The sequence below is a fragment of the Gopherus flavomarginatus genome, chromosome 9, assembly GCF_025201925.1.
Source record: "Gopherus flavomarginatus isolate rGopFla2 chromosome 9, rGopFla2.mat.asm, whole genome shotgun sequence".
NCBI classification, from domain to species: domain Eukaryota; kingdom Metazoa; phylum Chordata; order Testudines; family Testudinidae; genus Gopherus; species Gopherus flavomarginatus.
Window position 1 is genome coordinate 92,252,019 of NC_066625.1, and position 26,617 is coordinate 92,278,635.

At 58.2% G+C, this 26,617-nt stretch overlaps 1 protein-coding gene across 1 annotated transcript; it reads left to right on the forward strand.

Annotated features, from left to right (window-relative positions):
• Window positions 1-1,520: 1,520 nt before the first annotated feature.
• Window positions 1,521-22,370, forward strand: SERINC4 (serine incorporator 4). Its single transcript, XM_050967232.1, is given in 12 exon segments — window positions 1,521-1,619; window positions 9,299-9,466; window positions 9,654-9,832; window positions 9,941-10,020; window positions 10,744-10,837; window positions 11,053-11,264; window positions 12,969-13,064; window positions 14,068-14,194; window positions 16,798-16,870; window positions 17,504-17,555; window positions 18,713-18,863; window positions 21,339-22,370. Coding segments are annotated over 12 exon segments (1,548 nt in total). The 3' UTR covers window positions 21,556-22,370.
• The last annotated feature ends 4,247 nt before the right edge of the window (window positions 22,371-26,617 follow it).

Sequence of the window (26,617 nt, forward strand, 5' to 3'; positions counted from 1 at the left end):
GCTGAACTATTGTTGTATGTAAAGTAAATAAGTTTTTTAAAATGTATAAGAAGCGTCATTTAAAAGTAAATTAAAATGCAGAGCCCCCTGGACCAGTGGCCAGGACCTGGGCAGTGTGAGCGCCACTGAAAATCAGCTCCCGTGCTGCCTTCGGCCTGCATGCCATAGGGTGCCTACCCCTGAACTAGGGAAATGGAACATTCTTGTTCTCCATAGAAATGCCCAAGCCCTCTTTTGTGCTTGCTAAATTCTTAGCCACAATGACTTCCTGTGGCCATGAGTTCCTCAGTCTAATTACAGGTTCGGTCAAATAAGTTGGTTCCTCGCCTGGGTTTTCAATTGCCCACCTTCCAGTGTCACTGGGGCGTCCCCTCTCTGTGGTGCTACAAGACAGGCAGAACAGATGCTCCCAATCTCTCTGGTATAAACTTTTATCACAGCCCCTCTCATTGGTCTCCTCTCTAGAGTATCAGTCCAGTCTCCTCAAGCTGCATTCATGGGGCAATTGCCCAAGGCCCCAAATGTTCTCACCACCCTTCTGTGAGTCCCTCTAGTTCTGCTAGACCCATTCTGCGATGAGCTGACCTGGGTGTGCACAGGTCCAGCTGAGGCTGCTCCAGAGACATATATAAAAGCATTAGAATATTCTCTGTATTATTTTCCATCCCATTCCTTCCACACCCAAAGATCTTTGCTCTTCTGACTGCAGCTACACACTGAGCAGGGTGCTCAGACACCAGGTCCCTTTCTTGATTGATAGCGGTAATTTAGAACCTGGTCAGGTGTAAGAGTTTTCCCTCCAAGTACTTTACTTTGCACTGATCACTGTGTCTTCGTGTGCCTGGTGCTGTCTGTTCCCCAGGCTGGAGGGGCACAGGGAGAGGAGAGCTGGCACTGCTAAGACGGTTGTTGTAACAGGTTGAAATGGCAGCTGCTGATCCTGGGCTCAGGGCTGTTGGTCCTTGACCCAAGGAGCTGATTTAGTGACTGTTTCCCCAGTGCTGATGTGGGGCCTCCATCGGCAGCTCTCAGATGGGCAGCGTCGGGATGCCTCGTCCACAGGACTCAGCCAGGCACAGCGCAGAGGGAGGCCGAAAGAGGCTCTGCTCTCACTGCCTGCACTGCGCATCTCGCATGTTCCTTTGCTCTCTTAGTACTTTCTGTAGGTGACAAGGTGCCTCCTGCGTTCCCTGTCTCGCGTGGGCCTAGCAGCTGGGGCTGTCTGTGCTGGCGGGAGCAGACTCCTTTCCAGGGATTGCTAAGCTCTCTATTTCTGCTGGGTAAGAGGGTTAAAGAGACTGATTTTGTTCCCAACTTAATCACTCTTGATAGAAAGACAAGAGTCATCCAGAGATCATGGTTGGAGGTGGGTCTACCAAGCCTCAGCCAATAATAGGCTGCTGCCTAATTGGCTTCCACTTTGGATAGTTTTTCAGAAGCAGGGAGTTGCTGCGGGTCTCTACCTGCTCTACAGGGATGTGCTGTTAGCGGGCTGGTCAGGCCCAGGCACCCCAGGACTGATGACCAGGAGGCTGGAGTAGCACATCCGCCATCTCCACTGGGGAGCTGGTGGCGTCAGGCCTGCAGAGGGGATGGTGGCCAGCTGCTGTAAGGCACAGGTAAGCTGGAGTGTAGCCCCCTTCCAGAAGCCACAAGGAACACCCTGCTGGTATTTACAGGGCTTGTCTCTGAACCACCCCAGGGATCACTGCCCTCAATGAACTGCAGCCACTTCTGGGGTGTGATGTAGCAACTGTTTTAACAGCCATGCAGCAACACTGCCTAACCGGTTAGGACTCACCCAAGTAGGGTGCTGGCCTGGATGCCATTCAATAGGTACCACTGGGCAGGGGCAAAATGTCCTGGCTTATTCAAAACTCAGCACCCTCCCACCCCATGCTGGGGCACTGCTCAGTGCTGGCTCCCAGGGCAGATCACCAGTGTGCTCTCTGCAACACCTGGCTTTGTCCCATTCCAGGACTTACCTGGGCCAACCCTGCTCTGCTCCCAAGATGGCGTAGCTGTGCTTGGAGGTGTTGCTGTGCAGTCTGAGGTGAAAGTGCAGGCAGCTCTGGGCCTGTGAGCGAGGGACAGTCACGTGGGTCAGGAACATGGGAGCAGTGTTTGCCGTGGGGATGCTGTCTCAGAAACCAGGTGGGAAGGATCGTACTGCCTGCTAGACACTAGCCCGGATGAGGCTGCCTATGATGGGGAGACGCCCCCTCCCCTCAACACTTCAGATTACACCAGATGCTCTCGAGCCTTGGGACACCAGCATTTCCCCTCTCTAATGCTGTGTGTCTTGCTCCATTGTCATTTGCTTCCATGACAGCAACATCTTTCTCAATGGTTTATGTCTCAGCTGTTCTCGTCTGGTCCATCTTTCATCAAGTGGGATCCATCAAGGGCTTGTCTAGGAATATGATACAACATGCCTAAGCCACTTCAGCCTCCTTTCTCCAGTCTGCAGCCCAGTACTTTGCTAGTTGCTTTATCTCACCGCAGATGCTGAGTATTCTCTGCAAGCTTCTTGGGTGGGACGGGATGCAGTTCCTGAGGGGCTTTCTAGCATCCATCGAATTTCAGATGCATGTACTGGTGTGGGTCTCACAGTGAATGACCGTGTGGGTCTGTGCAGGTCTCACAATGATGCTGCGGGGATCAGAATGACCATGTGTAATTTTATCTTGGTTCTTGGGTTCTCCTTCTTTTTACAAAATATTTGCCAAACTCAGAAAAGCTCTATTTCCCTTCCCAAATCTTGCTTGCAGCTCCATTGGCACTGACTGTGAGCCATGCTGTATTCTTCCCTGTTGATCACTCATGCCCCAGCCCTCCCGATGGTGTGCGCCTCGTCCCACCCCCTACTCCCTCATAGTTTGTGCATCCCTGCCCCAGTTTGCGCCCCCTCTCCTCCCCACATGCTGCCACGGGAGCACACAATTAGCTCTCTCTGCCCTGAGGTGCTGGGAGCTCTGCCTGCCCCGTTGCCAGCTGGTGCCTCGTGTGGTGATGCTGGCTGCCTGCACCCGAGGGCTGTTTCAGACCCAGAGCCCCAGCACATCAAGGACCTGCCTGATCTCCTTTCCTATTGGCCCTTAGGAGCCTGAGCCCCATGCCTGGGGCTAGCAAGCAGGGCTGAGAACCAAACGCCTCCTTTCCCAGATGTGACCAGTGTGTGTCCTCCAGGCGTGCCCTGTGCCCCGGGCGGCCCAAGGGCTTTGAGGGGGCAGTAAGCAGGACTCCCTGGATGCACAATGTGTGTAGGAGGATGCGGGTGTCACAGGCAGCCAGGATATGCTGCTGGGCAAGACCATCACCACTAAGTGCGGGCACATGTCCCTTCCCCCGGGCATCCTGCCTGACACCCACTTCCCACCTGTCCTGCTCTACCACCCACCCTGGCTTTCTGCTCAGAGCCATCCAGGCCAGCTGCTGCCTGGACGCACCCAGTGCAATCGGCTGGGAAGGGGGGCAGGTTTGGCGCAAAGGGGGAGCGCTGCATGCAGCATGAGGTGTGGGGGGTTAGTGCTCCCCAACTCCGCTGCCCGTCCTAGAGCCTGATCTTCCTGTCACAGCCTTGACTCTGTCCCTCTCGTGCATGGTCAGCAGCCTGCTGCAACTGGAGCCCACGCACTCCCAAGCCGGCTAGGTGTGGGCAGCGTTCAGACCCCGTCTCTGGCTCTGCTCGCCTGCAGACTTCCTGTCTGAAACCCTTCCCTGGTATGTGAGCCTCTGCAGTGCAGCTCCTCCACCCCATGACCAGTCCGGAGACTTCCCCAGCCTTCCCACTACGGGTGCCTGGTGTCACGGAGTGTAGGGGAGTCAGGGCCCTGCACCCTTCTTCCTGAGATTCACCATGACTCTCAGCCAGCCAGTAAAACAGAAGGTTTATTAGATGCCAGGAACACAGTCCCAAGCAGGGCGTGTAGGTACAACCAGGACCCCTCAATCAAGTCCTTCTGGGGGGTTCAGGGAGCTTAGACGCCAGCCTGGGGTTCCCTGCATTGCACCCCCCAGCCCAAGACTGAAAATAAAACACCCTCCAGCAGCTCTCTTCCCCTTCCCCCCCAACTCCTCCTCTCCTTTGTTCAGACTCCAGGGCAGGTGTCACTTCTCCCAACACCCCTCCTGGCTCAGGTTACAGCTCAGGGAGCTTCCATCCCATCCCCAATGTAACTCCCCTGCGACATTCCCAGGTCAAATCTGCCCAGCTCCCTGCTCCGGCACACCTGGCCCCTAGGTTCACCCTTGGGGGACCCCTGGCAGGTAAGTCAGGAACACAGGCTTTGCATAGGAATTTCTCACATACGCACACGCTGTACTGTAAGACAGCACGGGAATGGCCAAGCTCTGCAAAACAGTAAGTGACTCATCACAGCCCCTCCTGAGAGCTCTGGGCCCTCCTTCCCTCTCTTCTCTAGCTGGGTCCCCTCCTGGCACTGGAGAGCACCAGCCTGCCGTCTCTTCTCTTCAGTTCAAGCTTCCAGCCAGCTGGCTCTGGGCAGAACCATTAGACATCCATGGCTCTGTGGTAGCAACCCCCGACTCCACCAGTGCAGAGCTAGTGGTGGTGCCCCTTGATGGCCCTGTTTCAGCTGCTGCGTGACTTTGTGCTCCTGTCTGTTCCTCTGTAGCTCTGTGGGGCAGGGCCATCTCTTGTCTGCACAGTGCCTGACACAGCGAGGCCTGGGCACTGCAGCACACAGCAATGGTAAGAGCCCTTGGCAGCATGGAGGGCAAGGCTGTGGCTTACTTCACTGTTTCACTCTGGCTGAGCATGGACACGGCTGGTTTTGAGTTTGGCTGAGGAGCTGGGCCGGGCTGTCAGCCCCCTGCACAGACACCAAGTGACTGTCCCAGGGTCACACTGGGAATCTGTGGCAGAGCCTGGAACTGAACCCAGGTCTCCCCAGTCTGAGGTAGCACCTGAACCGCTGGACCATCCTCCGTCACCCCACAAGCCTCCTTGGAGACACATCTTCCCAGGATACAGCTCCCCATTCTGCAGGCACAGCTGGACGTCCTTCCTGGACGCATTCTCTTGTATTTGGTTGGATTAAGATGCCCTTAGTTTGAATGGGCCCAGGTTACCAAGCAATCTGGATGGCTCTGTAGGACGGTTCTATCCTCACTGCTAGTTACCACTCCACCAATTCTTGTTCATCAGCAGGATTTTATATTTATATCCAGGTCACTGATCAAAATGTGGAGCAGCATTAGGCCTAGAACTGACTCCTGTGGAGCCTCCCTAACAACTCCCTGTCGAGTGACGAGTCCGTTTTGAGATTCGGCAGTTAGCCAGTTCTTAATCCACTTAACATGTGATTAAATAACTCACTCTATACAATATTAATCAATCAGAATACCATGCAGTATGAAATGCCTTGCTAAAGTCTAAGTACATTACATCACCATAGTTACCTTTATCAACAAAATGTAATCTCATCAAAGAAAGAGATCAGGTTTGTTGGACATAAAACCATGTGTCATGGAGTCCCCAGGCGATGCTTTGGAACTGCTCCCCACAAAGCCAGTCAGGACTTTGGGGAGCCTCTTCTCCCTTGCAGCACACTGTCTTCAGGGCAAGAAGCTCACACGGCTTCATCTCCTGGGTCTGACCTTGGAGCATTCAGCATCCTCTGCCCCTCCGTGCGCTTCCCACAGCTAGTCTGCCCAGGCAGGGTCCTGGGGAAGTCAGAGGGTCCTGCACTCCCACTTCGCAGTCAGACGTGACTCTCAGCCAGCCAGTAAAACAGGTTTATTAGATGACAGGAACAGGGTCTAAAACAGAGCTTGTAGGTACAGAGAACCGGACTCCTCAGCCGGGTCCATTCTGGGGCCCAGCAAGCCAGACACCCACATCTGCCCTCACTTCCCATCCCCAGCCAGCTCCAAACTGAAACCTCCTCCAGCCCCTCCTCCTCTTCTGAGTTCCTTTTCCAGGCCAGGAGGTTACCTGACCTCTTTGTCCTCCCACACCTTTAGCATCCCCTTGCTGGGGGGAAGGGCCCTGGCCATTAGTTGCCAGGAGACCGAGTGTCGGCCAGAAACTGAGGCACCCACACAGTATTCAGAGTAAACATTAAGAACAGTCCCACTTCATCACACCTTGTCAACTGACATTAATTATATTTCTATACTTTAATTCTTTATTGATTGAATCCCATATCAGTGTTTCCATTATTTTCCCTAGGATTTATGTCAAGCTAACTGGCAGTTAGTTATCCATGTCATCTCATTTGCCCCTTTTGAATATTGTCACCACATTAGCACTCTTCCAGTCTTCTGGAATTTTCCCAGTATTCTAAGATTTATTAAACATTAACATCAGCAGGCCAGAGATCTCCTCAGCCACCTTTTTTAGGAGTCTTGGGTGTAAGTTATCTTGGCCTGATAACTTCTACTGGGTATAAGTATTTTAAGTTGTTTGATATCCTCATTTACTTACAAATGGACTAGAAAATACTTAATCATCCTCACGTGATACAAGTACATCATTCTGCTTCTTTCCAAATACAGAATAGAAATAAGTATTGAACACTTCTGCCTTTGCAGTATCATTAACAAATTTACCATCTCCGTCTAGTAAAGGGCCTGTGCCATCATTTGCATTTTACTTCTTCTGATATAGTTAAAAACACCCAGTTGTCTTTAGCTGCCAGACATGGATTTTTTTTTCCATGATGTCTTCATCTTCCCTTATGAATTTCCTACACTTAATTCTTTTTGTTTATATTGATTGCTATTCACTTCCCATTTTTTCCATTTTGCTTTGTTTCTAACGACTGCCTTCACTTCCCCTCTGAACCAGAATGGGTTTGTAACCAGCGTTGTCCTCTTTCTCTATTGTGGAATCGTGTCACCCTTGTAATAAACTCTTTTAAAGAGCTCTCTATGTTCAGTCACATTTTTCAGTCTCAATTTTCCCTCTCACTTAATTTCACTTATAATGTTCCTCAGCTTGGGGAAATTAGCCCTTTTGAAGCACCAAGTGTGTGTGTTTATATATATATATATGAGTACATTCTATATGGCCAAACGGAGCAGTCCCAACTGGTTATATATATTGAATGTACTCAAATTATGATCACTGGTCCCTAGGCAACCACCAACTTCCAGTCCAGTGATTAATTAATCTTTATCCAAGAGATCCAAAATAGGGTTGCTCAGCATTGGCTGCAATACCATTTGTGTTAGAAAGTCATCATCCATCACTTATAAAAACTGCAATGATGTTTTACTAGTGGCAGCATGAGACCTCTGGCATGTCTCCCTGACTGAAGTCCTCTGCCATCACAGAGCATTTATTTCCCCACATTACAGAGGAGTGCTTAAGGAGCATCCTGGTCTCTGGTTTGACTCAGAGGTCTGTAACAGATGCCCACCAGTATCCCCAGCTGGGATTTATTAGTTAGCACATTGATCCATATGCATTTGAGATGCCATGGTCGGGGTGTTTGAGGCCGAGTGCCCACTCTTGCCTTTCTGAGCAGGTCAGAACCAGTGATTTGAATGTTCCAATCATGCAGACATCCCACCAGGTTCAGTGACGCCAGCTGAGTCACAGGCATGCACATCACTCATCCAAATCACCTACCCACTCATCCAAATCCCACTGCATTCCAGAGCTGCCCCAGCCATCTGGAAGGCAGATCCTGCTCACCACAAGCCCCTCAGTGGCGCTTCGGCAAAGACAAACTAGCAGCAGAGCCTGTTGTGTGCCACAGCTCAGAACCTGGTTTGCTGCTCTGGCCAGTTGGGAGAGCTCTCCGAAGTGTGGCTAGGAGCTCATTGCATCCCAGTCCTGCTACACCTCCGGGGTCCAGGAAGCCAAGGGAGTGCCCCCTGGGGTGGGGCACAAGCTGGATCAGGGCAAGGCATAAGGCCTGATGACTAGTAAACGCATCAAAGCTCCAGGGAGGCGCCAGTGGGTGCCCATGCCCTCTGCCTGGCCCAACTGCATTGCAGGGGCTGGGTGATGTAACTCTCCCTTCCCCTCCCCTAGGCCACACTGCCTGGCCCTCCTGATGGGGTCCATGTGGCCAGCCCCAGGGGGTTCCAGCCCATTCTGCATGCCCTGTCCTTCCAGGTGAGGGCATCGGGCACAGGAGGGGCTCTGGGGAGCTGTAGCTTGCAGTGTGTCCTGAAGGAATCTGGGTTTGCTGTCCATGCCCGCTGTGGCCAGGGCTTGGCCTACTGAGGGAGGTAGTTCTTGGCAGCCTGGCCTGGCCTTCTGCATGGGGAGGCTGGGGGCAGGGCCTTCCCCATCTCCTGGGCTCTGCCCATCCCCCAGGAGGTGAGTCTGGAAATCTTGAGCCAATTAGCAGCCCTAATCCCTCCCAGAGCGGGGCAGCCTCCCCCCTGGAAGGTATGGGGCAGTCAATGGCCCCTGGGGGGAGGGGGCTGTGGTCTGCTGGAGAGGCATGGTGGGGAGCTGTCCAGGGCAGGGGGTTGGATCAGCTATTGGATGGGCCCAGGGCAGCTCTGTGTCTCTGTCTGGCATCAGCTAGGGGCAAGGAGCCTGTGCAGGCCGTGTACCCCATCAGGAGAGTCTGGGATTGGCCCTGCCCTGCAGCGCTGCCCCAGCCTGCCGGCAGGAACAGATGGCCAGGGCTGGCCAGAGCCTCCCAATCCCCGGCTAATCCCACTGAGGAGCAGCTCAGCTCGGCTCCCCCTTCGCAGTGGCCATTCAACAGGGACCCGTCCAGGAAAGACGCAGCAGCCTCAGTCCAGCCCCTTGGGCCTCTTCTGGGCCAGGACAGCCCCTTCGCACTGGTGCTGGTGCCAACATGAGACGTCCCTGACCCTGTCTCCTTGCCATCCCCGAGGAGCAGCTGGGGCCGGGCGCAGCCAGCCATGTCCCTCACCCAAATGCTGAGGCGCAGCCACCTCTGCAGCTGCCTCGTGAACTCACTCGTCCACCAGGTGAGCCTTGCCCCAGCACCTCTTTCCAGACCACTTGCGATGCCTGGTGCAGCCCCATGGCATCTCTCCGAGACAGCTGGGCAGTGGAGCCCACTCCCACTGGGGTCTCCATCCTGTGGGGCAGGGGCCTGCCACCAGCCTGGCCCAGCCCCCCACTTGAGGGCAGTTGGGGCTGGTGAGTCCCTGTCCGCACAGGGCTGCCCAATAATCCCCAGGCCCGCGGCGCAGCTCAGCGGCCTCTTGGCTCACACCATGGCTCTCCTGCCCCCCAGCACCACAGTGACCCCCAGAGCCCCCATGGCCTACACCTCACCCTGGGCAGCCAGGACGCAGGCCCATGTGTGTTACTCCGCTGTCTTTCATCCCCCAGATCTGCTGCTGTTGCGGCCCAGCCCCCTGCGGCTTCTGCTGCTCCTGCTGCCCCAGCATTAAGGTGTCCACGGGAAGCCGCATCCTCTACACCCTCTTCCATGTCCTGGCCTCCACGGTGTGCTGCCTCATGCTCTCCCGCACCGTCTCCGAAGCCGTCAAGCAGAACGTGAGTGCCAACTGGGGAGCCTGGCTGCTGGCCCCGTCCTGGTGTAGGTCTGCTCTGCCCAGCTCCCCGGGGTATCGCCCTGGCTCTGGGCCTGGCAAAGTGAGCCCGAGGGGCAGGTGTGGCCCTGCTTTGCCCCGGGCTGTCTCGGGCACGCGGCTGATCCGTCCCTGTGATTCCCCCTCTGCAGGTGCCTTTCTACGCCCTGCTCTGCGAGCACCTCCCCCGGGGCATGGACTGTGACATCCTGGTGGGCTACTCGGCAGTCTACAGGGTCTGCTTCGGCACCGCCTGCTTCTACCTGATGCAGGCCGTCTTCCTGATCAATGTGAAATCCAGCAGCAATTTCCGCGCCCTGCTGCACAACGGGTAAGAGACCCCATGCCATGGGCCTGCCTCTGCGCACTGAACTGAGCCCCAGCGGGAAGGGACTTGGGGCTGGGTCGGGAGCTCCCTGACTTCTGCCCTCGATTGCAGGTTCTGGTTCCTGAAGCTGCTGATTCTGGTCGGGCTTTGTGCAGCAGCCTTCTTCATCCCCGATGACCGCTTCCTGCAAGGTACCAGCCAATGGACACGTACCCTGCACCACCCTGGAGCCGGGGCCATAGGGCCTGCCCCACCAGCACAGCCGCCTTCAGTTACTGCTGCCCGGGGGCCGGAGGGGAGCCAGCGACCCCTAGAGGGGAAAGGCCCCGTGTCTCATTCCCCACCCCCCTGAGCCAGCCAGTCACTACCCTGGGGCTGGACTGGGGTCGATACCCTCAGAGGGGACAGGCCCCCTGGGTCACTGCTGGTCCCTGCTCCCGGGCCTGGCTTGGGGCTAGAGCCCTCAAGGCATCAGTGCAGAGAACTAGGGCCTGGCACAAACCCCCTTCCCCCAGGTCAGCGGCTTGAGCTCACTCCCCTTTGTTTAGGAATTAGTGATGGGAAAGGCCGAGCAGCCAGCCCAGAGCCAGTGCCCGGCCTGTCCCTGTTGCCAGCTCTGCGCGGCTGGACAGGTGTCCTGTGTGTCCCTCAGCTCCACCTCGCCCCAGTGCACTAGTCTCCCCGCCCCATGAGGTTCACCTCCTCACTCATCTGCCCAGGCCCCTGCTCCTGGCGGGGAGGGGGTGTTATCGGCACATGGGGAGGGGCTGGGTGAGGTGGAGCAGCCGGGCTGGGTTTGGGGCATGGCTGGGTCCTGGTGGCTCTGTACGATGGGCAGGGATGGGCTCTGCCATGGCCGGGGCCAGGCGTGTGTCTGACCCTGCTCCCTCTCTCACTGCTTCACCTACTGGTAGCCTGGCACTACGTGGGCATCTGTGGCGGTTTTGCCTTCATCCTTGTCCAGCTGGTGCTGATCACAGCCTTCGCCCATACCTGGAACAAGAACTGGTAAGTCCGCTCCCCCGCACGGTGGGGTGTCCTGGGGCTGGGCCATGGGGGCTCTTCTCAGTAACTTTTTCTAGCTCCTCTGCAACTGTGGTTTCTCCCACTGCCTCTGGCAGTCTGTGCCCTGCAGGGAGACTCTGTATGCCAGGCCTGTGCCCGCCCCACACCGCTAAGGATTTGCACTAGCCCCTCGCTCAGCCTGTTCTCTCCCCTTTCAGGCTGCTGGGCGCGTCCCAAGACAAGCGCTGGTACCTGGCCGTGCTGCTGGCCACACTTGCTTTCTACACCGTTGCCTCCACTGCTGTCTCCTTCCTGTACAAGTACTACACCCACCCGGCTGGCTGCTTGCTCAACAAGGCCCTGCTCACCCTCAACGTCAGCCTGTGCGGGCTCCTGTCCTTCCTCTCCATCACGCCCTGCGTGCGGCTCCGTGAGTGCCTGGGGGTGGGCGGTGTTTCCTCCCTGCTGAGACGCTGCCTGCCCTGGGGACTGCCGCTCATCTTTCCACCTTTCTGGGCGGGTGGCTGTACGCAGGGCCTGGACTTTCCCAACTGCCCCCTGTCAGTCACAGCTCTGCATTGTTGCGTGTGTGCGAGCAACACCGTGTGTGCGCAAGTGACACTCTGTGAGTGCCTCCATGTGCATGTGTGTGTGCAAATGCCTTGAGTGCATGTGCAAGTGACAGTGGGTGCTGTTGAAACAGATCTTTTAATACCCACAGCTGGGCAGATGTTTACCGGTACCAGTGAAGGCCCGGCTACGGTATGATTACTGCACAGTCATCTATTTGAGATAGAATCACACAGGCGGTTCCTTTCCTACAAGCCTTCGCTCCCCAAGCATAAACCCTCAGTGATTGTGTTAGCTCTACACAGTATCTTGATTGGCAAACAAAGCAGGCATAGCTACTACTTCAAGATAGAGACTTCTCTTCTTTCCCCTCTCAGGTACTTGGTCTGTCCCTGGAAGCAGAGCATTGGTCACTCTGAGCCCTCTGGTTCTAGGATCTCGCAAAGGTCCCTCAAGGCGGGGTCTCAGTTACACCAATGACTTCTGTCTCAGTTTTGAACCTTATCAGATGTCAGTTGGGGAAATTAGTCTGACTCATTTACTTTGCTTAGCATTTATACCTTTTGTTCTCCAAGGAGTCACATGTCTCAGAAATCTGCCTCATAGGCGTTTATTACTAGTATAATCTAATTAATATTTTGGAAGGGATTGCAAAGCGGATGCACAGACCAGAGCTCAACCATCGTTTACCCTTTCATAAATCATTCACTTAAGCTCTTAGAATGTTATCTAAAAAGGGTCATTTTTGACCCAGATCAGCTTGTGCTAAGCCCACCGATAGCGTGATTTTACTTGTTCTTTACTTTGTGAGCTAGTGTTCTGCTGATATTCCAAAATTCGGGGTTAAAACACATGCACCCATCAAGCTGTTATTAAGCATTCCAGTGCAGTTTCAGCACCTCCAATAATTTTCCACTCCATTTATCTAATACTAAGAGAATCCTGCTCCCAGAATCTGCTCGCAAGTTCAGACCTGCCAAGCCGTACCAAACTCATGTTTGCCACTTTATTCATATCAATCACAGCAATTCATAATAATTTGGCACCATCTCAACATGTGCAGGTGTGAAGCCACGTTCATGTGTACATGTGTGAACAATACCAAGTGTGAGTGACACTATATGTGTGCAAGAGATAGTGTGTGAAGCCACGTGTGTGTGCATGCAAACTCTGTGTGTGCAAGCGACACTATGTGCGTGTGCTAGTGATATCGGGTATGTTTGCGAATGACACCAGGTGCAGATGTGTGAGGGACTGTGTGTGAAGTTGTGCACATGTGACCAACGCTGTGTGTATGTGTGACAGTGTGTGCGAGTGAAGCCATGTGCATGTGCACGCATGTGAGTGTAGCATGTGTTCATGCAAGAGACACTGTGTGTCCCACATGCCCAACCTCTCCCAGCCTGCCTGAGCCCTGCATGGGGGGCTGGGCAGTGGGTCTGGGGCAGCTGGAGGACTGATGTAAGGGGCAGAGCTGGGGGTGGGGAGGGCTGCTCTGGCCAGTTTGGGGCTGTATCTGACCTCTGACCTGTGGGAAAGCAGCTGACTCTCCCTTCTCATGCAGAACAGCCCCGCTCCAGCCTCCTGCAGGCATCTATCATCAGCTGCTACGTCATGTACCTCACCTTCTCAGCCCTGTCCAGCCGCCCACCCGAGAGAGGTCAGTGCAGCCTAGGGCTGCCAGCTTTCTACTCACACAGAGCCAAACACCCCTGCCCTGCCCTGCCCCCCCCGAAGCCCCGCCCCTGCTCACTCTACCCTCCCCCCATCACTCACTCTCTCCCATCTTCACTCACTTTCATGGGGCTGGGGCAGGGGGGTGGGTGCGGGAGGGGGTGATGGCTCCATCTGGGGGTGCGGGCTCCAGGGTGGGGCCAGAAATGAGGAGTTCAAAGTATAGGAGGGGGCTCCTGGCTGAGGCAGTGGGTTGGGGTGGGGGGTGAGGGCTCTGGGGTGGGGCCAGGGATGAAGGGTTTGGGATGCAGGGGTGGCTCTGGGCTTGGGCTTGGGGTGTTGGGGCTGTGTGAGGGCTCTGGCTGGGGGTGCAGACTCTGGGCTGGGGATGAGGGTTTGGGGTGCAGGAGGGTGCTCTGGGCTGTGGCTAAGGGGTTCAGAGGGTGGGAGGGGGGTCAGGGTTGGGGCGTGAGGAACAAGGACTCCAGTTGGGGGGTGTGGGCTCAGGGGTGGGGGGGAACCTTTTTTCTGTCACAGGCCACTGACCCACAGAAAAAAATCAATTGCGGGCCACTCACCTTCCCAGAGGGATGCAGAAGCTCAGGGCTTGCCCTACAGTGGGGTGAGCTGGTACTCGCGGCTCCCACCCCATGGGAGTGCACTGTGGACCGGGTGAAATTAACCATAAGGCCGGATCTGGCCCGCAGGCCCTAGGTTCCTACCCCTGCCCTACATGTAGGAGTCAAAGGGAAGACATGCCAGGAGCCGCATGGAGCAGAGGCTAGCAGGGAGTCTGCTAGCCCTGCTGTGCCACCAACCAGTCAGTCAACGGCCCGGTCAGCCAGGATCCATCTGGTCGAGAACTGGACACCTGGTCACCCTAGTGCAGCCCCATGCACCTGCCTCGGCAAGGCAGCCGGCAGCCCAGCCAGGGATCCAGGCCTGCAGCTCCCTCACTGCCTGTCTTGCTATCTCTCCCCACCCTGCAGTGCTGTACAAAGGGCAGAACCTCACCGTCTGCTTCCCTAGCGTCAGCAAGGACGGGCTGCAGACAGAAGACACCACAGTTGCCATCCTGGGAGCCACCATTATGTATGCCTGTGTTCTCTTGGCGTGGTGCGTATGCTCATCACTGCTCTCATTAGCTGTAGCTGTAGGGGCCGCCTGAGGCAGGCTGTGGGGTTGGTTCCCACAGGCCCTGGGGCTCCGTTTCCACTTCCAAGCTTCTGAAGTGTCATAGATTGTAAAGCCATAACCCTCCCAACACACACACATCCAGTCAGCACAGGCCAGAGGCCCTCCCTAGCCATCCCTGTGCTCCGCCCCTCACTGCCAGCTGGGCTACAGAGAGACGCCCAAGTGAGGGAGAATCCACCACATTCCCAGGGACCTTGTTTCTCCCTGGTGCCTTTTCTCTAGCCTGGCTTTAGCTTCCAGCCCCTGGATCTTGTTCTACCTTGGGCAGTACATTAAGCAGCCCTCTGCTCTCAGAAACCTATTCGTGTGAAACCTTCCAGACCGGGAGCAAGTCACTTCATACCCATCTCTTGGGCCAACAAAACCTGTTAATGCCAGTGGCTTTGTCAGACCTTCCAGGCTAACCCCGGTGACGTGAGTCAGTCCTGGAGGGGAAGTGGCCAAGCAGCGGCAAGGAGTGAGTGACATAGTCGTGGTGCTGGCACCATGCCCAGGGAGTGCTGCTGCCTCTCAGGATAGGAGACAGAATGGGGCTCCCCCTGCACACCCCATTCAAAGGCCATGCAAACAGCTAGTGAATAGCTGCAACCCCTGCTCTCCTGGCCTGATTCCATTTTGCCAGGGGTTGTTTGGAGCCAGGGGGATATGTGCAATGATGCTTCATGCTGGTAAGTGTAGGTGGCCAACAGCCCCTTAGTACAAGGGATGTCCCTTATTTCTTCCTCTCTGGACAGCAAGTTAGGGAGTTGCTGAGTGCTGCAAAAAACAGCAGGAAATACCCCAGCAGACGGAGCGGAGTCCTGCTTAGTATTAATGATGAGGATAACAATGGTAATAATAGTATTCGGAGACAGTGGTGGGTGGGGGTGCAAGGAAACCAGTCCTTTATTTTTCAAATACAGTTGTGGCAGCCCTCGTTAAGCTGGTCCTGTGTTCCACCCCAGAGACGGGTGCATTGCAGTGGAGGATGAAGGGATCCCTGTTACAGGCTTATGGAAAACCGATCTTGTCACACTGATTTGAAATCTGAGATTACAAGTTTTTTGCTGAGCTTACAAATTTGGTTGATAAAGATCATAGTGTTGATGTAATAGAGTTTTGTAAGACTTTTTGATTAAAAATTAAAACACTCCATTGCACAGGGTAAAGGGATTAAAAACTGGGTAACTGATAAGTCTGAAAAATGTCAGTGTATGCAGGGAATCATCACTGAGTGGGAGTGTTTCTAGCCGTGTGCTGCAGGGACTGGGACATGGCCCTATGCTATTTAACCTTTTTATTAATGACCTGGGAGAAAACGTCTTCCTGATAACCTTTGCAGAAGCAACTATGGCTGTGGGTGTGTAAATAATGGCTAGGACAGAGCACTGTTCAGAGCCATCTGGATTGCCAATAAGCTGAGCACAAGCAAATAAGCATTGTGGTGCAGCTGAAGGTAAATGAAGACATCTAAGAGCACAGAATGCAGCCCTAGGTACAAGATGGGGACTCTATCCTGGGAAGCAAGGACTGAAAAAGATTTGGGCAGAGGGGACGTGTGAGGGGGACAAGGGGGGGTCACATGCTCCCCCAGATTTCTGCCTTCCATTTAGCAACAGCTTTGGCTTGGGCCAGGCCTGTGCAGCAGGGCTCGGGGACAGGGCTGGCTCTAGCCATTTCGCTGCCCCAAGCATGGCAGTACGCCGCAGGGAGCGCTCTGCCGCTTGCCGGTCCCGCGGCTCCAGTGGAGCTCCCGCAGACGTGGCTGCGGAGGGTCCGATGGTCCTGCGGCTCCAGTGGACCTCCCGCAGGCGTGCCTGCAGATGCTTCACCGGAGCCGCGGGACCAGCGGACTCTCTGCAGGCACGCCTGTGGGAGGTCCACCGGAGCCGCCTGCCGCCCTCCCAGCAACCGGCAGAGCGCCCCCTGTGGCGTGCCGCCCCAAGCACGCGCTTGGCGCGCTGGTGCCTGGAGCCAGCCCTGCTTGGGGAAGGAGCATCGCTTCTCCTCCCCCCAATGCTGGCCCAAGCCTGGCAGCAGCGCAGCACAGGGCCCCCTGGCGGTAGGTGGGATTGTGCATCCCTGGCAGCAGCGCAGCACAGGGCCCCCTGGCTGTAGGTGGGATTGTGCATCCCTGGCAGCAGTGCAGCGCCCCCTGGCAGTAGGTGGGACTGTGCATCCTTGGCAGCAGCGCAGCACAGGGCCCCCTGGCGGTAGGTGGAATTGTGCATCCCTGGCAGCAGCGCAGCGCCCCCTGGCGGTAGGTGAGATTGTGCATCCCTGGCAGCAGCGCAGCGCCCCCTGGCGGTAGGTGGGATTGTGCATCCCTGGCAGCAGCGCAGCGCCCCCTGGCGATAGGTGGGATTGTGCATCCCTGGCAGCAGTGCAGCGCCCCCTGGCGGTAGGTGGGACTGTGCATCCCTGGCAGCAGCGCAGCGCCCCCTGGCGGTTGGTAGGGGTGCCGTATCCCTGAGGGTTGAGTAGATTGTGCATGAGAATGAATTGCTGCTGAGTTAGATTCTACCTCTCTGTTGCTGCTGCAGTAACGAGGCCTCCTACCTTGCCGAGATGTTTGGGCCCCTGTGGATGATCAAAGTCTATAGCTTTGAGTTCCAAGTGAGTAGAAATTCTACCTGCGCCTGTCTGGGGTCCCTGTCCCCATGCCCCATCTCATCCCTCTCTCATCCTCACACCCATTTCAGCTTCACGCCCTGTCTTGTCCTTGTCCCTCATCTTCTGCCTGTCTGTGGGATGGGCTATCCACCCCAGGACAATCCCATCTGAAAACGTAGGCAACTTCCCGGCACCTGGCAGCTGCTTGTGCCATGGTGGCTCCACTGCTATTTTTAACATGCTACCACGCTAGGTCTATCCAAGCTGGAAGTTACAGCACCAGCTCCCATGTAGACGTACCCACAGTGAGAGTCCCTGATCCCATGGCATGCAGTCTGACCCCAGTAGCCGACAGCAGGCGTGGGATGCAGACAGTGCCTAGGGCAGGCCAAGGGGCTGCCATTTTCTTTGCATGACCCACTGTTAGAAATTAAATGTCCTTTTGGAGCTGATCCCCCCACCCTGGCTCTGCCTAGGAAGCTGTTTTGTCCCAGACAGCCCAGCCCAGTCCAGATGAAATTCCACCGTGGTCTGATTCTGATTCCAGCCCTATAGCAATGTGGCTTCAGCCAAGTCCCAGGGCTCTGATAACTGTTTCCCTTCCAGCTTCCACAAATCTTCTGTTTTTCTTTACAGAAACCCTCCTGTTGCTTCTGTTGTTCTGACAAGACAGGGGAAGAGCTGGAAGGTGAGTGCCTGGGCTAGGGAAGGTGGGACGGGCCTGGGGAAGGTGAGTGTGAGCCCTTAAGGAGCATGGCCTGGAGTGTAGGGGGCATGGGTCCTGAGGAAGCATGGCTTTTGGGAGGTGGGCCCTCAGGATGCAGGCCCTGGGGTGTAATCTAGGAGTGTGCTGTCCTCCAAAGGGTGAAGTCTCAGGTATGGAAGTGTGCCCTGTAGGGGGCAGGTTATGTTGAATGGCAAGTGTCCCTATCACCAGAGTGCATGGATCACGCACATGTATGTTTCGTGGAGCTGGTCCCACTCACAGTATGTGTAACAGCAGCAGCACTTTCCTATTGATGGGAACAGCAGGAAAGCTCATTCCCTTGTTGGGAAGAAAGAGAGTGTGTTAGTTGAAAGATCAATATACAGACAGACTTGAATTCAATTCTTGAGGTTTAGATACACAGCAGAGATGAGCTTGTAGTTGCCAAAGTCCTTTTAGAAATAGTCCAGAGGTTATAATCCAATTTCCATATTCAGGGAGATTCCAGTCAGTAACTGGGGGTCTCAATCCTTATGGCTTAAGGTTTCCCTCTCTTGAAACCCAAAGCAGATCTGAGATGAAAAAGGATCGTGTCCTAGGGTTTTTATACATTTCCAGCAGCCTTTTGACCTGAGAAAACAATAGGCTCAACTTTCCTTCTCCTAAACATCCTGGCAACTATCACAGGATAATTTATCCATCAAACAGTTCAGATACAGGTTACCACAACCTTCAAAGAGACACATAGACAATAATACTATTTCACTCAAGTATCTTCCTAAATGTTAATTTTTCTTTTTTAATCTTTGAATTAAAACTATAGCAATAGACAAGACTTGTTTGCTGACATCCCAAGACCTGAGCAAACATCTACCCTTGAGATCTCTAACAATGCAGACTTGCATTTCAAAGCTCTGTTCTTTTGCATAACTTCCTAACCACTCTCTAAAGTTTGGCCCTGGGTCAGGTCAGTCCAGGAGGTAATTAACTCTTTCTGGCCCTGTCACCTTTCAATGAGAAATTGTATTACACTCATAAAGTCACACGGGGCGCTCTCCTTGGAGGCAGAGGGGGTATGTGAGCGGGAAGGGTCACTGGGGGCGGGGCTGTAGGTAACCGAGCGCTCTCATTGGATGCAGAGCGGGTATGTCAGCAGGAGGAGGGGCCTGCAGGGGGGCAGAGGATCATCTACAATGAGCACGAGCACGTTGTTTACAGCTACTCGACCTTCCACTTCGTCTTCTTCCTCGCCTCGCTCTACGTCATGGTGACCCTCACCAACTGGTTCAGGTAGGGCCCTGGCGCCAGCCAGCCTGGCACATCTAGCAGCCGGGCCCCCGGCTCTGCAGGGCATCTGCCCCAGGGGGTGGAGCAGCCTCTCCGTTCCCCAGTCTCAGCCTGCTGTGGCTCCAGCTGTGACCCCAGCAGGGCCTGGGAGGGCTCTAAGGAGCAGCCAGGTGCTGCTGGACGGGGGGGGGGGGTCTGCCAAGTCCATCCCTCCTGCTCCTGCTGCCAGGCTCCCCCTGCCACGTTCCCTCCTGCTCCCGCTGCCAGGCTCCCCCTGCCACGTTCCCTCCTGCTCCCGCTGCCAGGCTGCTCCTGCCACGTTCCCTCCTGCTCCTGCTGCCGGGCTGCCCCCGTTGGGTCCTGCTGCCAGGCTCCCCCTGCCACGTTCCCTCCTGCTCCCGCTGCCAGGCTGCTCCTGCCACGTTCCCTCCTGCTCCTGCTGCCGGGCTGCCCCCGTTGGGTCCTGCTGCCAGGCTCCCCCTGCCACGTTCCCTCCTGCTCCCGCTGCCAGGCTCCCCCTGCCACGTTCCCTCCTGCTCCTGCTGCCAGGCTGCCCCCGTTGGGTCCTGCTGCCGGGCTCCCCCTGCCACGTTCCCTCCTGCTCCCGCTGCCGGGCTGCCCCCATTGGGTCCTGCTGCCAGGCTCCCCCTGCCACGTTCCCTCCTGCTCCCGCTGCCAGGCTGCTCCTGCCACGTTCCCTCCTGCTCCTGCTGCCAGGCTGCCCCCGTTGGGTCCTGCTGCCGGGCTCCCCCTGCCACGTTCCCTCCTGCTCCCGCTGCCGGGCTGCCCCCATTGGGTCCTGCTGCCAGGCTCCCCCTGCCACGTTCCCTCCTGCTCCCGCTGCCAGGCTGCTCCTGCCACGTTCCCTCCTGCTCCCGCTGCCAGGCTCCCCCGTTGGGTCCTGCTGCCAGGCTCCCCCTGCCACGTTCCCTCTTGCTCCCGCTGCCGGGCTGCCCCCATTGGGTCCTGCTGCCAGGCTGCTCCTGCCACGTTCCCTCCTGCTCCCGCTGCCAGGCTGCTCCTGCCACGTTCCCTCCTGCTCCCGCTGCCAGGCTCCCCCTGCCACGTTCCCTCCTGCTCCCGCTGCCAGGCTCCCCCTGCCACGTTCCCTCCTGCTCCCGCTGCCAGGCTCCCCTGCCATGTTCCTTCCTGCTCCCACTGCCGGGCTCCCCCTGCCATGTTCCTTCCTGCTCCCGCTGCCAGGCTGCCCCCATTGGGTCCTGCTGCCAGGCTCCCCTGCCACATCTCTCCTGCTCCCGCTGCCAGGCTCCCCCTGCCACGTTCCCTCCTGCTCCCACTGCCAGGCTCCCCCTGCCACATTCCCTCCTGCTCCTGCTGCCAGGCTGCCCCCATTGGGTCCTGCTGCTAGGCTCTCCCACCACGTCTCTTCTGCTCCCAGTGCCGGGCTCCCCCTGCCACGTCCCTCCTGCTCCCGCTGCCGGGCTCCCCCTGCCACGTCCCTCCTGCTCCCGCTGCCAGGCTGCTCCTGCCACGTTCCCTCCTGCTCCTGCTGCCAGGCTGCCCCCATTGGGTCCTGCTGCCAGGCTCCCCTGCCATGTTCCTTTCTGCTCCCATTGCCGGGCTCCCCCTGCCATGTTCCTTCCTGCTCCCGCTGCCAGGCTGCCCCCATTGGGTCCTGCTGCCAGGCTCCCCTGCCACATCTCTCCTGCTCCCACTGCCAGGCTCCCCCTGCCACATTCCCTCCTGCTCCTGCTGCCAGGCTGCCCCCATTGGGTCCTGCTGCTAGGCTCTCCCACCACGTCTCTTCTGCTCCCAGTGCCGGGCTCCCCCTGCCACGTCCCTCCTGCTCCCGCTGCCGGGCTCCCCCTGCCACGTCCCTCCTGCGCCTGCTGCCAGGCTGCCCTGGTTGGGTCCAGCTGCCGGCCTGCTCCTGCCAAGTTCCCTCCTGCTCCCGCTGCCGGGCTGCCCCTGCCACATCCCTCCTGCTCCCGCTGCCAGGATGCCCCCGTTGGGTCCTGCTGCCAGGCTGCCCTGGTTGGGTCCCGGCTGCCGCTGCCATATCCCTCCTGCTCCTGCTGCCAGGCTGCCCTGGTTGGGTCCCGCTACCGGGCTGCCCCTGCGACGTCCCTCCTGCTTCTGCTGCCAGGTTGCTCCTGCCACGTTCCCTTGTGCTCCTGCTGTCAGGCTGCTCTGGTTGGGTCCCGCTGCCAGGCTGCCCCTGCCACGTCCCTCCTGCTCCCACTGCCAGGCTGCCCCTGCTGCTGTCTGGGATTTGTGCCTACGGCAGCAGCCACATGCGGCACCACTCCTCCTGTCGCCTCTGGTGCAAGGCTTGCAATTTGGGGGTCAATACCCCCCTGCCCACCAACTACTAAAAGTGGGCAGGCGTGGCTCTCCTGGCCCCCCTGTGTGGTGCCCATGGGCCCCCAGAGTGTGAAGGGCCAAATATTCTCTCTGCTAGGGTTAATCCGCTTTGGGCTCCCCCTGCCTCAGTGTCTCTTCTCTCCTGCTCACCAGCTACGAGAATGCAGTGCTGGAAACTACCTTCACACATGGCAGCTGGTCGACATTCTGGGTGAAGGTGGCCTCGTGCTGGGCCTGCATCCTGCTGTACTTCTGGCTCCTCCTGGGCCCCCTGTGCCGCTCCGACTTGCGCCAGCGCTGGAGAGGCAGCCCGCCCCTGCGCATACTGCGACGCCGGCGCCCACTCCAGCGGATCAGCGTCTCCACATAGTCCCTGCTGCTGGGACTGGACAAGCTGCTGTCTGCTGGGCAAGCGCTGGGCCGGGCAGCTGGCTGCAAAGCTATGGAGATGGAGGGGCCGGGGGCAGGGCCTAAGCAGCCAGTTCAGGATCAGGGGGGCAGGGCTGCCCTGCCTGCCTGCCAGACATGACTGTGGACTGGATCTATGTACTGAAGAGCCAGCAAGCATGGCACCCACCAGCCCTGCTCTGCCCTCTGCCTCTGCTTTGACGATGACCCACCCCAGCTTCACCCCAACCACTGCCATTGGGGAGTAGGAAACTGCTGAGAAATCCAAGCAGAATCCCAGATCAGGCCCAGAGCCGCTCCCAGACAGGAACTCCCCCAGCGCCAGCGGTCTGGGGACATCGCCCCAGCATGAAGTCCCCCAACCATTGTCAAGGAAACCTAGTCAGAGAGCTGGCCTTCAGGGACCTTGCACAGGACTGGCTTGTCTCTAGCAGCATCTGCTAGTCAGACCTACCCGTCTCTGGTCCAGCCGGGGGCTCCTCTGGCAGAATGTCTTTCATGTGCGGCGTGTGAGGCCCAGAGCACGGGGCAGTGGCTGGGCTGGGCAATCGCCACACCCCTCACACCTCAGCTGCAGCCCCTGCTCTGTTGGCCTTGAGAGGGCATCTGTAAGGCTCTGCCCCAGCCCACCTGCAGGTGCTGTGGCCTGGCTTCCCCCCTTCTGTGACTGTCCTGCTTCCTGAAGCCACACCAGCCTGCCCTCCAGCCATGCAGTGCAAGGCAAGTGGGACTGTAAATAGCTCCTGGGGCCTGTTTCTACATAAAGCCCTGAGCTGAGCCTGTGTGGCACTGTGTGTGTGCGCCTGCAGGCCCTTGCTCAGGGGCCAGACCCTCTCTGGCCCCGCAGTGCCCACCCTGCTGCCGTTTGCCTGTGGGACACTGGAGCTCAGGCTACAGCCACTGAGGAGGCTGGGCAGGCAGGGTCAGCCCCTCTGCAGAAAGGCTTGGGAATGGAGAAATGGACTGGCTGGGCTGACCACAGGGCACAGGGAGTGGGAGCTGGGGGCTGGCAGGGCCCTGTAGTGGGGCTGTGCTGGTGAAGCTCTGTCTTGGGGGAGTAGGTGTCCTTGGCACACTCCTAGTTCAGGCCTCACCCGAGCTGGCCCTCGGTGGGCCTGTGGGGTGCACAGCACTGTGGGGCTCCAGCAGGATCCTGCAGTGCCCAGGGTGCATTGGGAGCTGATCTGCCTCCCTCCTCCAGAGCAGGGATGGGTACTCGCAGTGCCCTGGGCTCACATGTGCGGGGAGCTGCTCTTGTAGGCTGCTATCACTTGGCTATCACAACAGCTCCCTGAGGACCCTGCCCCAGAACAATGCAGGGAAGACACCACATGTGGGTCACAGGCTGCCCCTAGCAGCAGCCCATTGCCAGGCCCCAGCCCTGGGTAGCGCCCCAGGCCTCTCCAAAGCCCTCGCAGAACTGCTTGATTTTGTTCTGCCTCCCACATGTTCTGTAGCGGGCAGGAGACGCAGAGGTGGTGCCCACACACCTTGCTCCACCCCAACGAGGAGCCCTCACTTAATGCCACTCGGCCCTTCCTGGATTCTGGGCACTGTGTCAGCTCCCCTCTCATAGCAGCCAGTCGGGAATTGAGGCCGTGGGTACTGCCTTGTGTCTCATGCTCAGAGTTGGCAACGGGCTGGTGAACCGTTCCTGGCTCATGGTGCAGGGGTGTTTGCTGGGGGCAGGGGAACAGCCCCATGTACCTTCTGTCCAGCTTCATGGGCGTGGTGGGCGGCACTGGGCAGGCAGCCTTGTTGGGAGCAGGGGGCGGCCTGGTCCCAGCTGGTGGCTCTGCAGGGCTCTGCGAAGCCAGAATTCATAGTCACTCTCCAGGTTCTGGCACAGGAAGAGAACTGCGGAGGGAAAGCAAGTGCAGGGGCCTTCCCAGACCCTCTCTGACCCCCGGCGAGGCGCCAGTGTGTGTGTGGGGGCTATTCATGCTCCAGCACAGCCTGCTCTAGAAAGTCCCTTAAGCGTGCCTGACACAGGGCCCCGGAGGAAAGGCACAGTACTGGGGGAGAGGTGGACGGGCAGGGTGCCAGGGCTGGGGCTGGCCCTGGAGGGGCAGTGGTGCTGGGGAAGGGCTCAGTGTTGGAGGAGGGTGATAACTTGTGTGGTTAAATGACGGATCACACTTTGGTCCATTATGAAATACACTTAAGAGCTCAAATCACCAGTGTCAGTCAGATTGACGGCCCTAGGCCCATAGCAGCTAATATGGGGAAGAGGTTCTTTGCCATCCCAGCCACCAGGAAGCCGGCGTGGGCAGTGATCTTACATTCTCCTTAGCAGAAGGTGATCTCCGCGCACCTCCCAGAAGCGGCCAGCGCGTCCCTGCGGCCCCTAGGAGCAGAGGCGGCCAGGGAGGCTCCAGGCGCTGGCTCCGCAGCTCCCATTGGCCGGTGCGCCTCCACCTAGGGGCTAGACATGCTGGCCGCTTCCGGGAGCAGTGTGGAGCCAGGGCGGGTAGGGAGACTGCCTTACCCCACTGTGCCGCCGACTGGGAGTCACCCGAGGTGAGTGCTGCCCAGCTGGAGCCTGCACCCTGAACCCCCTGCCCCAGGTCAGAACCCCCTCCCGCACCCAAACTCCCTCCTGGAGCCCACAGCCTGCACTCTGCCCACACCCAACCCCTCACCCCAGCCCTGAGCCCCCTCTTGCCCCCCAAGCCCCTCATCCCAGGCCCCATCCCAGAGCCCTCACCCCCCCACACACTCCAAACCCCTTGGCCCCAGCCCAGAGTCCACTCTCGCACCCTGAACTCCTCATTTCTGGCCCCACGCTGGACCCTTCACTGCCTCCTGCACCCCTGCCCGTGAAAGGGGGGGGGCAAGTGATGGGGGGGCAGGAGAGGGACAGGGGGCAGGGCAAGGGTGTTTCAGTTCTGTGCCATTAGAAAGTTGGTAACCGTAGGCTGGGGGCTTGGCTGGGTCGGTGGGGACCCTACTAGCCCTCAGCCTGGCTGGAGCTCAGCATGGGCACAGAGCTCATGGGGCCTGGGGCAGGTGGTCACGCATGGCTCTGGGGCGGACTCCAGGGCAGCAGGGGGACCTGTGGCCAGGGCTGGGGGCGTGGAGAGCAGGGGGCAGGGCGGGACAGGGCAGGGATCCTGAAGGTGGCCCCGTCCTAGCCAGCAGGTGCTTTCCCGGTCCTGCTCCAGGTGATGCGCCGTCCCCCGCTTCGCAGCTCCTTGGCCTGGCTGGACACGGGCAGCAACGGGTCCCCCAGCTGTGGGGCGGAGGCAGCGCTGGAGCCCGGCCCCGGAAAGCGCCAGCAGGGGCAGCCAGGCGAGCAGCTGAGCAGGGGGCCTAGCAGATACCAGCCGCCACCGGGCAGGGGCAGCCCCTCGGTGCTGTTGGGGGGGCTGATGGAGCCCAGGGGGGCAGCCCCTGGGTGCTGTTGGGGGGGGCTGATGGAGCCCTGGGGGGGGCAGCCCCGGGTGCTCTTGTGGGGGATGGACCCCGAGGGGGCAGCCCCTGGGTGCTGTTGGGGGGGGCTGATGGAGCCCTGGTGGGGCAGCCCCGGGTGCTCTTGTGGGGGATGGACCCCGAGGGGGCAGCCCCTGGGTGCTGTTGGGGGGAATGGACCCCTCCAGCTCACACGAGGGAGAGACGGGTGCATGGTCTTCCCACTGCAGAACCTGACCTGCAGGCTGTGGACCGGATCCCCAGCTGCTGCCCCCGTCAGCTTGGCAGAGGGGTGTTTCAGGGCCTAGCAAGTGCCCCCTCCTGGCCACCGGTGAGGGTTGCTGTGAGGGGAAACCCAGCCTCTCTGCTTTGGCTCCTGGGAGTGGTTAAAGCTTGTCCCAATCTTGGGCTCCCCAGGCACCCTCTGTGCACAGTGCGAGGGTGGGCGCAGTGCTGACCCTTCTCACCCGAACGCCACCCCCTCAGCCTCACCCTCCCATTGTGCAGTCGAACATCACATCCAGCCCAATAAACCATCCTCCCCGCACTGCCCTTCCCTTGGCAGATCACCTGTGTCGGTGGCAGGCAGGTCCTCAGCCCCCATGCTTACCCTGCCCCTGCCTCCTCCATCTTCCTGGTGCAGAATGGCTCCCCGCCAGCTCCTTTACAGAGGCCTGTTGGGGTCCCCTGCTTTGTTCTCAGCCCCCCTCCCTTCAGGAGGACGAGTTTTCTCCCAGCTAAGGGATGTGAGGGGGGTGTGAGGGGGCACTCCCCATTGTCAGGCTTGGCGGAGCCATGACACCCCCTGCTGACTCGGGCAGCTGCACATGTAGAGGATTCCCTGACACAGTAACTGAGATACAGTGTCATCACATCCTCCACAGTCTGGGACTGGAATGACCCGAGCCCCAGCCTGTCACGGGGGAGACGGTGTCTCCAGTTGCTGGTGAATCTGCTGTGGAAGGGTGTTAGTGTGTGTGGGAGGGGGGATCCGGTTGCCTGGGCCAGAGACGGTCGCAGTGCCGGGGGCTGGCCAGTGCACCGTACCCGCTGGGTGAGGAAATGGGGAATGGCCAGTGTACACCACCTGGGAGAAAGGCTTGGGGGGACCATTTCCTTGTGCACCCCGGCTGGAGATGGGGAAGTGGGTGCCCTCGGCGGTGGTGCCCAGTCTGCAGCAGTAATACCCTCCTGGCACTCAGGTTCCGCAGCATCGCCAAGTCCTATTTCCGCCAGGCCCACAGCGAGCTGCTCGTGTGCGACGTTGCCTCTGAGAGCAGCTTCCTCCATGGCCCCCAGCGGATTGGTGAGATCCAGGTACTGGCCAGGGAGCAGGCAAGGCCGTGTTCCCAGCGGGATGCCCGGAGCTTCTCACTTGGAGGCTGTGCTGGGCTGCACTCAGCTGGTTCGGGTAGAGCTTCAGTGAAATAGTGAAGCAGGCTGACTCTTCCCTGCCCATCCCTAGCCGTCAGGGTGGTTCCCCCTGCAGAGCTTTGAGGCAGGCCTCTCTACTCTGCTCTCGGAGGGGTGTCTCATGCCAGGCCTGGCACATGAGGATCTGGGCGCTCCTGGGAACCAAGCCCTGGAAAAGGCTTAATGTGGTCAGAAAGTCA